The sequence below is a fragment of the Salmo salar genome, chromosome 20 (assembly GCF_965601325.2).
Source record: "Salmo salar chromosome 20, fSalSal1, whole genome shotgun sequence".
In the NCBI taxonomy this organism is placed as follows: domain Eukaryota; kingdom Metazoa; phylum Chordata; class Actinopteri; order Salmoniformes; family Salmonidae; genus Salmo; species Salmo salar.
Window position 1 is genome coordinate 74,116,136 of NC_138310.1, and position 15,069 is coordinate 74,131,204.

General features: G+C 45.6%; 1 protein-coding gene across 4 annotated transcripts in view; it reads right to left on the reverse strand.

The window, feature by feature from the left end:
• Positions 1-2,379: 2,379 nt before the first annotated feature.
• The window catches only part of acpl2 (acid phosphatase-like 2), an 80,856-nt gene continuing 68,166 nt past the window's right edge, over positions 2,380-15,069 (reverse strand). For all 4 annotated transcript variants that reach the window (XM_045702900.2, NM_001139989.1, XM_045702901.2 and 1 more), the window contains 2 exons: positions 4,614-4,753; positions 2,380-4,508 (listed from right to left, as the gene is read on the reverse strand). In XM_045702900.2, coding sequence (XP_045558856.1) covers positions 3,451-4,508; positions 4,614-4,753 — 1,198 coding nt within the window. In that variant the 3' untranslated portion in view covers positions 2,380-3,450. The remainder of the gene's footprint in view (positions 4,509-4,613; positions 4,754-15,069) is intronic.

Consider the following 15,069-nt stretch of genomic DNA (forward strand, 5'->3'; position numbering starts at 1 on the left):
CTTAACGAATGTAGTGAAGTAAAAGCAGCCAAAAATATAAAATAGTAAAGTAATGTACAGATACCACAAAAAACTACTTAAGTAGTACTTGCAAGTATTTTTACACCACTGCCCAAATGCCTTCACACCAGCACACTTTAAATGCTGTTACATATGTACTTATCACAATATCCCATACATAGGTTTCAGCTCAAGTTAAGGCCATGCAACCTGAGTGAGGTGCACATGTACAGTACATAAATATATGGCGCATGCATCTGTTTATGTGGTGGACACTTGATACAGTCACATGATATTGTTGTGGTATGTTACAAAAATCATGTTACGACCATACATCAATATTCATTATATATCAATATTGTTTGGTGTAGGTTTTGTGGGAGATTGTTTCTTGTCTAGCGTGTATGAGCCTGAGAAGACTGTTCGGTGATCGCGAGTTCGTTTTGTTATGTTGGTGTCCATTTTGAGTTTAATAAAAGTACAAGATGAGCAACCGCATACCTGCTGCATTTTGGTCCTCCTTTCCCAACGACAACCGTGACACATACACATGATGTATAATCCTGTAATATGATTCTGGCCCACGATGGCGAAAATATATTCTAATGTGGCCCTCCATGGAAAATAATTGCCCAGGCCTGACCTAGATGGAATTATGTGATCCTTCCTTAACCCACAGGAAGTCCCACCCAGTTGACTTCATCAAAGTGGCGCTGCCAATGCTAAAACGGGCTTTTGGGTATTAAAGTTGTCTATCTAAGCTTATGGTCTAGACCAGGGGTATTCGATTCTGACCATACGAGGTCCGGAGCCTGCTGGTTTTCTGTTTTACCTGATAATTAATTGCACAAAGCTGGTGTCCCTGGTCTGAATAAGTCCCTGATTAGAGGGGAACAATTACAAAAAGCAATGGAAGATGGCTTCGACGTCCAGGATTGAGTTTGAGGGGTCTAGACACTGCTGTGTAGAGGAATGATACTCCATCTCCACCTAATAAAGTTAAAAGGCAATGATAGCCAAGTATTGTGTTCTCTGTGTGGAAATAGTTGTTTGATGGTACAGGAGCTATATTTGAGTAGGTACGGGCAACTCTGTTGCACTACAGAAGAGCTTCTTAACTCAAGTTGTCGAGCACTATGATAACTAATGTATTCATCCTGGCATTGTAACCTGCTAGATGACCAAGAGTAGGGGAGACTGGACATCAATGACTAAAATTGAGCTGAATACAAGTAGACACTGTGTTGATAGACACTGGACCTCAGGATCTTGAGTCCCAGTGGCTGTAGCAGCCTATACCAGACATAACTTCTCACGACTAGGGGGCATACTTTCCTTCTGATCTGAAAGTTGAGAACCCAGAAATATCAATATTCAAAATCAATGTTGATTTCTATGTACAGTGCCTATATAAAGTCTACAGCCCCTTGAACTTTTTTCACATTTTTCTGCCTTAAAATTAAATCTATAAAGGATTAAATTTTTTATATACAGATCTACACAACCTACACATTTTCAAAGTAAAATAAAGTAGTAGAAAAATCATAATTGTATAAGTCTCCACCCCCCTGTGTTATTACTTGGTAGAAGCACATTTGGCAGCCATTACAGCTGTGAATAATGTTCATTAAGATTCTACCAACTTAGGACAACTCATAGGGCAACATATTGTTTTACTCAAAATTGCTCAAGCTCATTCAATTTGGTTGGGAATCATTGATGGACAGCAATATTCAAAACTTGTTTGATTTTCAAGAAAATTTAAGTCAGGACTGAGACTAAACCGATACGGTCCTAGGAATATCTATATTCTGCATGATTTCGTGCTGTAATTGGTCCTGCATGAATTGATATATCCTGCAGAAATATCAAAATCCTGCAGGATTCTGTTCTGCAGGAATTGTAATGGTCCTACAGGAATTGCCAGATGAATTGTTCTGCAGGATTCGTGCTGGGATTTAGTTGGTCTTGCAGGAATATCAACATCCTGCAGGTTTTGGTCCTGCAGGATTCCTGAAGGAATTGTCATGTTTGTGCAGGATTTCTGCAGGACTAGTCATCGTGGACTTTTTCTGCAGGATTTTGTCAAGCCTACAGGATTCCTGCAGGACACCTGCACAATTCCTTCACAAAAGGTTGAATTCCTGCAGGATTCCTGTAGGACTTTTTTGTTAAACGCTCACCCATCCATCCCAACCAAGCACCTTTTGTTTTAGCCTAAGTAACCTTCTATCTCATGTAACCATATCAAACATAACACATCATACTCATTTGATTGTCCTGAATGTATGTTTACTATATTTCGTCTAGTCTATGAGACTTGGGGGATTCAGAACAGTAATATGTTAGCTCATACGTTTTCACACAATACAGAGACAGTTGTGAGGAAACAAGTTTTATTACTTCTTTGCAGACTGTGTAATGTGCTTTACAGTAAACATTATAATTATTCAAAAGTATGAACATCATTAATAAAAATAGTCCCAACTGGAAAATGGCCACTGAAAAATGGTTGCCTTCATGTAGTGGAAAAATGTACAATTACTGATGACATTTTTATTAACTGTTATTACCATCTTACAGCAGCAGTGAAATCTAAGTACCATACAAACTAGCCTTTACTAAGGTGTGGAATATTTTCATTATTGAGTAAACATTGAGTGTAAATTGTTGGGATGACTTAATTCTTAACATTGAAATCAGCCTGAAAGTACAGTATGTGGCTGAGCTCTTTTTTTTAGCAGTAAACTCAAAATAATTAATTATACAGCAAAACCGACCCTAATTCTATTGGTCTCCAGCACCATTTTAATCAAAATGTCAGAACAATATCAAGACAAATTATAAATGGCAGTTTCAACATTTTATATGAACTAATCCAGCATTCGTGTTTCCACTTTCAATGTTTCCCTTTCTATGCAGGAATTTGGGAAAAGCGTAATCTCAACATTCCCGGTTGGAATGCAGGAATGTGTGAATAAAGTGTCTGAGTCCTTAACTTTCACCCCAGAATGTCTTTCCCTTACAAACATTTCAAAAACTTAAAAATGGTAGAAAGGTCAACGTTCAAATGTGTATATTTGCAGGTTAAGTATCTGGGTGTGATTGTCAACACCACAAGGCTGTCAGTTTAGAAGTCCAACTTCATTGACAAAGACATCTGATCAAGAAGGCATGAAGAGTGTGTATATAGTATATGTGTTTGTGTATAGGAATTTGTTGGTGAAAATATGTATTTTTGCAGTGTGTTTGTGTGCATGACATGTATGATCAGTATCTATACTTTCTAGGAATGTTTTTTTGACTTTAGAAAAATGTCAAAGTTCTAAGACATTAAAATAGTTCAATAGGGCACTACCATCAAAGTGGGAAAAGAGCTATTAACAAATTCCAAAATCAGCTAAATGATTCCCTTCCTCTCCTCCTTTTCTCTCTCCATCCCTTTGTCAGTCAGCCTGTCCGTCGGTAGCAGGCGTCTTGGTAGGACGTGGCGTTGAGGACATTGAACATGTCTTTCCTGACGAAAGACAGGAAGTTACCCAGGGGGCATAGCGGTTGTGTGGCATGGCGGTCATGTGAGCGACAGAAGGTGGTATGGAATGTTACGTCCTCTCCGTTGTACAGAACCCTCACAAACATGTCCCCCCCGTTACCACCTTTTGACCTGTCCCCTTTCACCCCAGAAGCCTTATTCTGGCTCTGCCGTTGCCCCTTACGTTGTCCCTGCGTTGCGTGCGGACTCTTCCACAACTCAAACACAACCCTTGCTGCAAACCTCGGGAACAATGCCTCCTCCAAGCCCAGGGCGCTTAGTAACGGCGCCACGGTGACGTCGTGAGCCGAGGACAGGGTGAACACCTCCTCTCCTCCAGCGCGGGGTTTTCGGCCCGGAGCGTAGGCCTTGGCGACACGCTCCAACCTGTTGGCGGTGCGGTTGAGGTAGGGGTGTGTGGCGAGCACGGCGTAGCAGCGATACAGTCCCACCCTCCTCCTGTCCACCTCATCCTCTAACTGCTGCCTCCGGATCACAGCGAACTGGGCCAGAGTCAGACAGCCCCCACTGCCGAGAGCACTTCCTGCTGCCACACAGGGGAAGGACAGGCCGTGGCACAGGTGGCACAGCAGAGAGTCTATAGGGTTGGCAGCTCTGAGCTGGCGCGGGGGCAGACCTAGCGTACGGGCCATGTCTGCGTAGGTCCTCTCCAGTTCAGTGTCTGCCACTCTAAGACGGTACTGTCTCCTCTGCTCCTCCTCCAGATAGCGGTTCCTAGCAGGACAGTCGCAGGCTGAGCCACAGAACAACGTGCTCCACTGGTGGTGGACTGTAAGACGGCTCCAGTCAAAGTCTGGCAGGAACCCATACAGAAGAGCCATCCCGCTCTGGAGGGTGCGGCTCCTGCCCGTAGTCTCCACCCACACTTGCTTGGTCGACCAATCGGGCGGGAGGAGTTTGTGGCGCTTGTAGGCTTGTCGAAGGAGCTGGCCATTGCGTAAATGCTGCACTACACCTAAAGAGGGGAAAGACAGAGATTGGTTGCACATTTGAGATATAAAACCAGCCTGTTTGGGTGGTTCTTTACACATCTTTAATGTGATTGGTTGTGGTTGGTTACCTGTCTGAGTGAGCTCGCCCATCTCACAAGCGCTGTGGTTAGGGAGACGGGGCAACGAGCTGAGAGTCCCCTCCCAGCGGCCATGCCCCCCCTGGGCCATGTGACCAATGAAAGATTTTAGCTGGGGGTGGGAGGGCTTCCTGGAAGGGGGGAGAGAGATGAAAGATGACATGTGGAAGGAAAGAACCCTTCGTATGGGGTGAAAACTGGAGTTGAAGTAGTATGCAGTCTTGTACTGTTATGTCTCTACCACCAGGGAGCTGTCTAACACAACACTGACTGAGCCTAGTTCAATGTGCGGTAGATGGAGTATGAGGGCTATATAAACACAATCAGCAGAGACATGGCTACAGAGACAAGAGCATCATCTTTACCTCACAATGAGGTCAGTGTACAGTCAGGCAGGGGATGATCAGTCAAAGATCTAAACGATTAGAGATGATAGAGGATTACAGTTTATTACATCAAATCTGGGAGCTGCAGCTCAACCGCACCATAGTTTTACAGATTAAAGATTATTTATGGGTGGCAGAGGTTCAACGGTACACACGAGCACGCACACACACACATACATGAGCATGCACACATACAATGTGGCACACTCTGGTTTCCATAGCAATCTAGTTCTGAGACATCATCCAAAACCACATCACATCCTATCATTAGTCTCAGATTCGACAAGGTTTGTCATGATTGGTTGAAACATTGACCCTAAATCTATGCCTTCCACCACAGAATAGTATTACATCATGAAATCCCCTTCGCCAAGCAGCCCGTCTCTAATTAACGTTGGCCAGGCAGCTCCAGTCTCTAACTAACATTGGCCAAGCAGCCCGTCTCTAATTAACGTTGGCCAGGCAGCTCCAGTCTCTAACTAACATTCGGCAGGCAGCTCCAGTCTCTAATTAACGTTGGCCAGGCAGCTCCAGTCTCTAACTAACATTTGCCAGGCAGCTCCAGTCTCTAATTAACGTTGGCCAGGCAGCTCCAGTCTCTAACTAACATTTGCCAGGCAGCTCCAGTCTCTAATTAACGTTGGCCAGGCAGCTCCAGTCTCTAACTAACATTTGCCAGGCAGCTCCAGTCTCTAACTAACGTTTCTCAGGCAGCTCCAGTCTCTAACTAACGTTGGCCAGGCAGCTCCAGTCTCTAACTAACATTCGGCAGGCAGCTCCAGTCTCTAACTAACATTGGCCAGGCAGCTCCAGTCTCTAACTAACATTGGCCAGGCAGCTCCAGTCTCTAACTAACATTGGCCAGGCAGCTCCAGTCTCTAACTAATGTTTGCCAGGCAGCTCCAGTCTCTAACTAACGTTGGCCATGCAGTTCCTGTCTCTAACTAACATTCGGCAGGCAGCTCCAGTCTCCAACTAACGTTGGCCAGGCAGCTCCAGTCTCCAACTAACATTCGGCAGGCAGCTCCAGTCTCCAACTAACATTCGGCAGGCAGCTCCAGTCTCCAACTAACATTCGGCAGGCAGCTCCAGTCTCTAACTAACATTGGCCAGGCAGCTCCAGTCTCCAACTAACGTTGGCCAGGCAGCTCCAGTCTCCAACTAACATTCGGCAGGCAGCTCCAGTCTCCAACTAACATTCGGCAGGCAGCTCCAGTCTGCAACTAACGTTGGCCAGGCAGCTCCAGTCTCCAACTAACGTTTCCCAGGCAGCTCCAGTCTCCAACTAACGTTTCCCAGGCAGCTCCAGTCTCCAACTAACGTTTCCCAGGCAGCTCCAGTCTCCAACTAACGTTGGCCAGGCAGCTCCAGTCTCCAACTAACGTTGGCCAGGCAGCTCCAGTCTCCAACTAACGTTTCCCAGGCAGCTCCAGTCTCCAACTAACGTTTCCCAGGCAGCTCCAGTCTCCAACTAACGTTTTCCAGGCAGCTCCAGTTTCCAACTAACATTGGCCAGGCAGCTCCAGTCTCCAACTAACGTTTCCCAGGCAGCTCCAGTCTCCAACTAACGTTGGCCAGGCAGCTCCAGTCTCCAACTAACGTTTCCCAGGCAGCTCCAGTCTCCAACTAACGTTTCCCAGGCAGCTCCAGGCTCCAACTAACGTTGGCCAGGCAGCTCCAGTCTCTAACTAACATTGGCCAGGCAGCTCCAGTCACTAACTAACATTTGCCAGGCAGCTCCAGTCTCTAACTAACATTTGCCAGGCAGCTCCAGTCTCTAACTAACGTTGGCCAGGCAGCTCCAGTCTCTAACTAACATTTGCCAGGCAGCTCCAGTCTCTAACTAACATTTGCCAGGCAGCTCTAGTCTCTAACTAACGTTTCCCAGGCAGCTCCAGTCTCCAACTAACGTTTCCCAGGCAGCTCCAGTCTCCAACTAACGTTGGCCAGGCAGCTCCAGTCTCCAACTAACGTTGGCCAGGCAGCTCCAGTCTCCAACTAACGTTTCCCAGGCAGCTCCAGTCTCCAACTAACATTTCCCAGGCAGCTCCAGTCTCCAACTAACGTTTTCCAGGCAGCTCCAGTTTCCAACTAACATTGGCCAGGCAGCTCCAGTATCTAACTAACGTTTCCCAGGCAGCTCCAGTCTCCAACTAACGTTGGCCAGGCAGCTCCAGTCTCCAACTAACGTTTCCCAGGCAGCTCCAGTCTCCAACTAACGTTTCCCAGGCAGCTCCAGTCTCCAACTAACGTTCCCCAGGCAGCTCCAGTCTCCAACTAACGTTTCCCAGGCAGCTCCAGTCTCTAACTAACGTTCCCCAGGCAGCTCCAGTCTCCAACTAACGTTTCCCAGGCAGCTCCAGTCTCTAACTAACGTTTCCCAGGCAGCTCCAGTCTCTAACTAACATTGGCCAGGCAGCTCCAGTCTCTAACTAACATTTGCCAGGCAGCTCCAGTCTCTAACTAACATTCGGCAGGCAGCTCCAGTCTCTAACTAACGTTTGCCAGGCAGCTCCAGTCTCTAACTAACGTTTCCCAGGCAGCTCCAGTCTCTAACTAACGTTTCTCAGGCAGCTCCAGTCTCTAACATTTGCCAGGAAGCTCCAGTCTCTAACTAACGTTTCTCAGGCAGCTCCAGTCTCTAACATTTGCCAGGAAGCTCCGGTCTCTAACTAAAGTTTCCCAGGCAGCTTCAGTCTCTAACTAAAGGATCATGCATTATGCTGGTGTTAGATTTAACATTCTTCTATTCTATTGACTTGCTCACTCCATATCTATCTCACTGGTGGTCAAATCCCTTTGAATTGTCAAGCAAGACAGAGCAGGAAAGGGAAAGAAAGAGAGAGAGAAAAAGAGAGACAGAGTGTGAGAGAGAGAGAGAGAGAGAGAGGCAGGCTAAAGAGGGGGAATAGTTTCCAGCTGGAGAGACCGCAGACAGACAGACAGAGACAGTGGGTCGACTTGGCATGCCAGTGACAGCTATGGGGAATTACATGCACAGACACACACAGACACACACAGACACACACTCCAACAGTCCCCTAGGATCCTGCCTATAACCCATATGCTAGTGCAGAATAGATCCCCATAATTACACACTGGTCAAAATAAAAACAGACCCAGATTGTAGACCTTTATAAATAAGACCTTTATAAATGTAAATCTCTCTCTCCCAAGCACACACACATAATCCACACACATCCCAGAGACAAAACAGCCTGCTCAAACACATGTCTGCTATATCTATTGAGGGAACTTGGAATGTGGTGTCAGGAAAACATCCTCTCACTCAACGTCAACAAAACAAAGGAGATGATCATGGACTTCAGGAAACACCAGAGGGAGCACCCTCCTATCCACATCGAAGGGACAGTAGTGGAGAACGTGGAAAGTTTTAAGTTACTCGGAGTACACATCACAGACAAACTGAAATGGTCCACCCACACAGACAGTGTGATAAAGAAGGAGGAGGCTGAAGAAATTTGGCTTGTCACCTAAATCCCTGACAAACTTTTACAGCCTGTTGGGCTGTATCGCCGCCGGGTACAGCAACTGCACCGCCCTCAACCGCAAGGCTCTCCAGACGGTGGTGCGGTCTGCAGAACGCAATACCGGGGGCAAATTACCTGCCCTCCAGGACACCTACAGCACCCGATGTCACAGGAAGGCCAAAAAAAGCATCAAGGACAACAACCACCCGAGCAACTGCCTGTTCACCCCGCTACCATCTAGAAGGTGAGGTCAGTACAGGTGCATCAAAGCTGGGACCGAGAAACCGAGAAACAGTTCCTGAAATATAACATACTGTTGAGAAGGCCATCAGACTGCTAAACAGCAATCACTAACTCAGAGAGCCTGCTGCCTACATAGAGACTCATATCTCTGGCCACTTTAATAAATGGATCACTAGTCACTTTAAACAATGCAACTTTAATAATGTTAACATATCTCACATTACTCATCTCATATGTATATACTGTACCTTATACCATCTATTGCACCATGACTATGCCGCTCATCCATATATTTACACTACAGTTCAACAGTTTGGGGTCACTTAGAAATGTCCTTGTTTTTGAAAGAAAAGCACATTTTTTGTCCATTAAAAAAACATCAAATTGATCACAAATACAGTGTAAACATTGTTAATGTTGTAAATGACTATTGTAGCTGGAAACTGCAGATTTTTTTAGCACAACAGTTTTCAGCTGTGCTAACATAATTGCAAAATGGTTTTCTAATTTATTTATTTATTTCACCTTTATTTAACCAGGTAGGCAAGTTGAGAACAAGTTCTCATTTACAATTGCGACCTGGCCAAGATAAAGCAAAGCAGTTTGACACATACAACAACACAGAGTTACACGTGGAGTAAAACAAACCTACAGTCAATAATATAGTAGAAAAATAAGTCTATATACAAAGTGAGCAAATGAGTTGAGATAAGGGAGGTAAAGGCAAAAAAGGCCATGGTGGCGAAGTAAATACAATATAGCAAGTAAAACACTGGAATGGTAGATTTGCAGTGGAAGAAAGTGCAAAGTAGAAATATAAATAATGGGGTGCAAAGGAGCAAAATAAATAAATAAATAAATACAGTAGGGGAAGAGGTAGTTGTTTGGGCTGAATTATAGATGGGCTATGTACAGGTGCAGTAATCTGTGAGCTGCTCTGACAGCTGGTGCTTAAGGCTAGTGAGGGAGATAAGTGTTTCCAATTTTAGAGATTTTTGTAGTTCGTTCCAGTCATTGGCAGCAAAGAACTGGAAGGAGAGGCGGCCGAAGGAGGAATTGGCTTTGGGGGTGACCAGAGAGATATACCTGCTGGAGCGCGTGCTACAGGTGGGTGCTGCTATGGTGACCAGCGAACTGAGATAAGGGGGAACTTTACCTAGCAGGGTCTTGTAGATGACCTGGAGCCAGTGGGTTTGGCGACGAGTATGAAGCGAGGGCAAGCCAATGAGAGCGTACAGGTCACAGTGGTGGGTAGTATATAGGGCTTTGGTGACAAAACGGATGGCACTGTGATAGACTGCATCCAATTTATTGAGTAGGGTATTGGAGGCTATTTTGTAAATGGATCGGTAGGATGGTCAGTTTTACGAGGGTATGTTTGGCAGCATGAGTGAAAGATGCTTTGTTGCGAAATAGGAAGCCAATTCTAGATTTAACTTTGGATTGGAGATGTTTGATGTGAGTCTGGAAGGAGAGTTGACAGTCTAACCAGACACCTAGGTATTTGTAGTTGTCCACATATTCTAAGTCAGAACCGTCCAGAGTAGTGATGCTGGACGGGCGGGCAGGTGCAGGCAGCGATCGATTGAAGAGCATGCATTTAGTTTTACTTATATTTAAGAGCAGTTGGAGGCCACGGAAGGAGAGTTGTATGGCATTGAAGCTTGTCTGGAGGGTAGTTAACACAGTGTCCAAAGAAGGGCCAGAAGTATACAGAATGGTGTTGTCTGCGCAGAGGTGGATCAGAGACTCACCAGCAGCAAGAGCGACATCATTGATGTATACAGAGAAAAGAGTCGGCCCAAGAATTGAACCCTGTGGCACCCTCATAGAGACTGCCAGAGGTCTGGACAACAGGCCCTCCGATTTGACATACTGAACTATATCAGAGAAGTAGTTGGTGAACCAGACAAGGCAATCATTTGAGAAATCAAGGCTATTGAGTCTGCCGATGAGGATGTGGTGATTGAGTCGAAAGCCTTGGCCAGGTCAATGAATACGGCTGCACAGTATTGTTTCTTATCGATGGCGGTTAAGATATCGTTTAGGACCTTGAGCATGGCTGAGGTGCACCCATGACCAGCTCTGAAACCAGATTGCATAGCGGAGAAGGTAAGGTGGGATTCTAAATGGTTGGTAGTCTGTTTGTTGACTTGGCTTTTGAAGACTTTAGAAAGGCAGGGTAGGATAGATATAGGTCTGTAGCAGTTTGGGTCAAGACTGTCACCCCCCCTGCAGCTGCTTTCCAATCTTTGGGAATCTCAGACGACACAAAAGAGAGGTTGAACAGGCTAGTAATAGGGGTTGCGACAATTTTGTCAGATCATTTTAGAAAGAAAGGGTCCAGATTGTCTAGCCCAGCTGATTTGTAGGGGTCCAGATTTTGCAGCTCTTTCAGAACATCAGCTGACTGGATTTGGGAGAAGGATAAATGGGGAAGGCTTGGGCAAGTTGCTGTGGGGGGTGCAGTGCTGTTGACCGGGGTAGGGGTAGCCAGGTGGAAAGCATGGCCAGCCGTAGAAAAATGCTTATTGAAATTCTCAATTATAGTGGATTTATCGGTGGTGACAGAGTTTCCTATCCTCAGTGCAGTGAGCAGCTGGGAGGAGGTGCTCTTATTCTCCAAGGACTTTACAGTGTCCAGAACTTTTTTGAGTTTGTGTTGTAGGAAGTAAATTTCTGCTTGAAAAAGCTAGCCTTTGCTTTTATACCTGCCTGTGTATATTGGTTTCTAACTTCCCTGAAAAGTTGCATATCACGGGGGCTGTTTGATGCTAATGCAGAACGCCACAGGATGTTTTTGTGTTGGTTAAGGGCAGTCAGGTCTGGAGAGAACCAAGAGCTATATCTGTTCCTGGTTCTAAATTTCTTGAATGGGGCATGCTTATTTAAGATGGTGAGGAAGGCATTTAAAAAAAATAACCAGGCATCCTCTACTGAAGGGATGAGGTCAATATCCTTCCAGGATACCCGGGCCAGGTCGATTAGTAAGGCCTGCTCGCTGAAGTGTTTCAGGGAGCATTTGACAGTGATGAGTGGAGGTCGTTTGACCGCTGACCCATTGTGGATGCAGGTAATGAGGCAGTGATCGCTAAGATCTTGGTTGAAAACAGCAGAGGTGTATTTAGAGGGCAAGTTGGTTAGGATGATATCTATGAGGGTGCCTGTGTTTACAGCTTTGGGGTGGTACCTGGTAGGTTCATTGATCATTTGTGTGAAATTGAGGGCATCAAGCTTAGATTGTAGGGTGGCTGGGGTGTTAAGCATGTCCCAGTTTAGGTCACCTAGCAGCACGAGCTCTGAAGATAGATGGGGGGAAATCAGTTCACATATGGTGTCCAGAGCACAGCTGGGGCAGAGGGTGGTCTATAGCAGGCGGCAACGGTGAGAGACTTGTTTTTAGAGAGGTGGATTTTTAAAAGTAGAAGTTCAAATTGTTTGGGTACAGACCTGGATAGTAGGACAGATCTCTGCAGTAGATTGCAACACCGCCCCCTTTGGCCGTTCTATCTTGTCTGAAAATGTTGTAGTTAGGGATGGAGATTTCAGAGTTTTTGGTGGTCTTCCTAAGCCAGGATTCAGACACGGCTAGGACATCCGGGTTGGCAGAGTGTGCTAAAGCAGTGAATAAAACAAACTTAGGGAGGAGGCTTCTAATGTTAACATGCATGAAACCAAGGCTATTACGGTTACAGAAATCATCAAAAGAGTGCCTGGGGAATAGGAGTGGGGCTAGGCACTGCAGGGCCTGTATTCACCTCTACATCGCCAGAGGAACAGAGGAGGGGTAGGATAAGGGTACGGCTAAAAGCTATGAGAATTGGTCGTCTAGGACGTCCGGAATAGAGAGCAAAAGGAGCAGGTTTTTGGGGGCGATAAAATAGCTTCAAGGTATAATGTACAGACAAAGGTATGGTAGGATGTGAATACAGTGGAGGTAAACCTAGGCATTGAGTGATGATGAGAGCGATATTGTCTCTAGAAACATCATTGAAACCAGGTGATGTCATCGCATGTGTGGGTGGTGGAACTGAAGGGTTGGATAAGGTATAATGAGCAGGGCTAGAGGCTCTACAGTGAACTAAGCCAATAAACACTAACCAGAACAGAAATGGACACGGCATATTGACATTAAGGAGAGGCATGCTTAGTCAAGTGATCATAAGGGTCCAGTGAGTAGTGAGGTTGGTTGGGGTCACGGCGATTCAGACAGCTAGCCGGGCCATGGGTAGCAAGTTGGCAGAAGATGGTCTGTTTTTAGCCACCTCGTGCGTTTCCGTCGGTAGATTAGTAGGGTTCTGTGTGGTAGAGGGGACCAATCCAAAATAGTTATAATTATAGTGGCCCAAGAAAATTGGCCGATCGACCTATTCAGATAGCAGCCGATAAGACAGCTAACGATTAGCTGGCCGCAGATGGGCGTTCTGGTTACGTCGCGACAGAGGGGCCAGTAATGATCAATTAGCCTTTTAAAATTATAAACTTGGATTAGCTAACACAATATGTCATTGGAACACAGGAGTGATGGTTGCTGATAATGGGCTTCTATATGCCTATGTAGATATTCCATTAAGAATCAGCCGTTTCCAGCTACAATAGTCATTTTCAACATTAACAATGTCTACACTGTATTTCTGATCAATTTGATGTTATTTTAATGGACAAAAAATGTGATTTTCTTTCAAAAACAAGGACATTTCTAAGTGACCCCAAACCTTTGAACGGTGGTGTATATGTACAAATTCTTATTCCTCCCTTTAGATTTGTGTGTATTAGGTAGTTGTTGGGGAATTGTTAGACATTACTGCACTGTCAGAACTAGAAGCACAAGCATTTCGCTACACTCACATTAACATCTGCTAACCATGTGTATGTGACCAATAAAATTTGATTTGATTTATTGCAGCTCCAGCAAAACAAAGATCTTCTCTCAGGAGGTCCACATTTCAACCTCCCCAAGTCTACCTTCATCCCTCACTCTCTCCGTTTCTCTCTCTATGTCTCACAATCTTGTTTTCTCTCCGTGGATCCTTCCCACTCTGTCCGCTTGGCTGTGTCGCCTTGCATCTCTCATTTCTCTCTCTCTCCTCCCTCTCTCCCTCGCTCCTTTCAGCTCTAACTTGGAGTGGAATGTCGGTGCTGAGAGCCAGATGGCATTGAATACTGGTCAGAGAGAGGGAGAGAAAGGTGCACTGGGGGAAAGAGGGAGAGAGACAGAAAGGCAGAGAGAGAGAGGTGCACTGGGGGAAAAAGGGAGAGAGACAGAAAGGCAGAGAGAGAGAGGTGCACTGTGGGAAAGAGGGAGAGAGACAGAAAGGCAGAGAGAGAGAGGTGCACTGGGGGAAAGAGGGAGAGAGACAGAAAGGCAGAGAGAGAGAGCGAGTACAGACACAAACTCAGAATGCATGAGCGCTCATGTGGGTTTGAGTCACAGGAGGCTGCTGAGGGGAGGACGGCTCATAATAATGTCCAGAACAGAGTAAATGGAATGGCATCAAACACATGGAAACCTTGTGTTTGATGTATTTGATACCATTCCACTGATTCCCCTCCAGCCATTACCACGAGCCCGTCCTCCCCAATTAAGGTGCCACCAACCTCCTGTGATTTAGGTTATGCCTTTTTTGTGACATGCCAAACATTAGTGAAGATGTGTAATTATCTTCTAGCCAAAGTTTGGCTTCATAGCAGACATTCACCAGTCCTCTCAGCTCTGTGAAGGCCAGGCCCAGTGGTCACAGATGACTCAGATTAGTGACTCTTCCTCTGCAAGACCCATCAGCTCAGAATGAAATGCCCATGTTGAATTAGCAAATGGCCAGAGACTAAGATATCCCAAAAAGAGGATTGGGGAGGAATTTATCAGCCATCTGTTTAGAATGACATGTCAAGATCCAAGGTTATGCAAGTCACCGGGGATCACTCTGTTGTGCCAATCAAAGTAGATAGAACCCAAGTGCCCTCACACACACAAACACTCTCTCACACACACACTCTTTTCACACACACTTTTGACTGAGGGAAGCCAGGTCTGAAAGACCTCTTCCTGCCCTGATCTTTGCTTTTGAGAATGTGCAGCAAGAGCCACAGCAATGACTTCCCGTTCTATAAATAATATCTTATCAGAAACTGCCATCTGCATGATGAGAGGCAGAGCAGAGCAGTGGGATGAGACAGGATGACAGATGAATGAGAGGGGGAGGTGAACACAGAATAAGAGAGTTTTACAGAGACAGAAAAGGATATGAGAAGATGAGAACATGAAAAAGAGAGAGGATATCAAAATGTGTGTGTGTGTGTGTGTGTGTGTGTGTGTGTGTGTGTGTG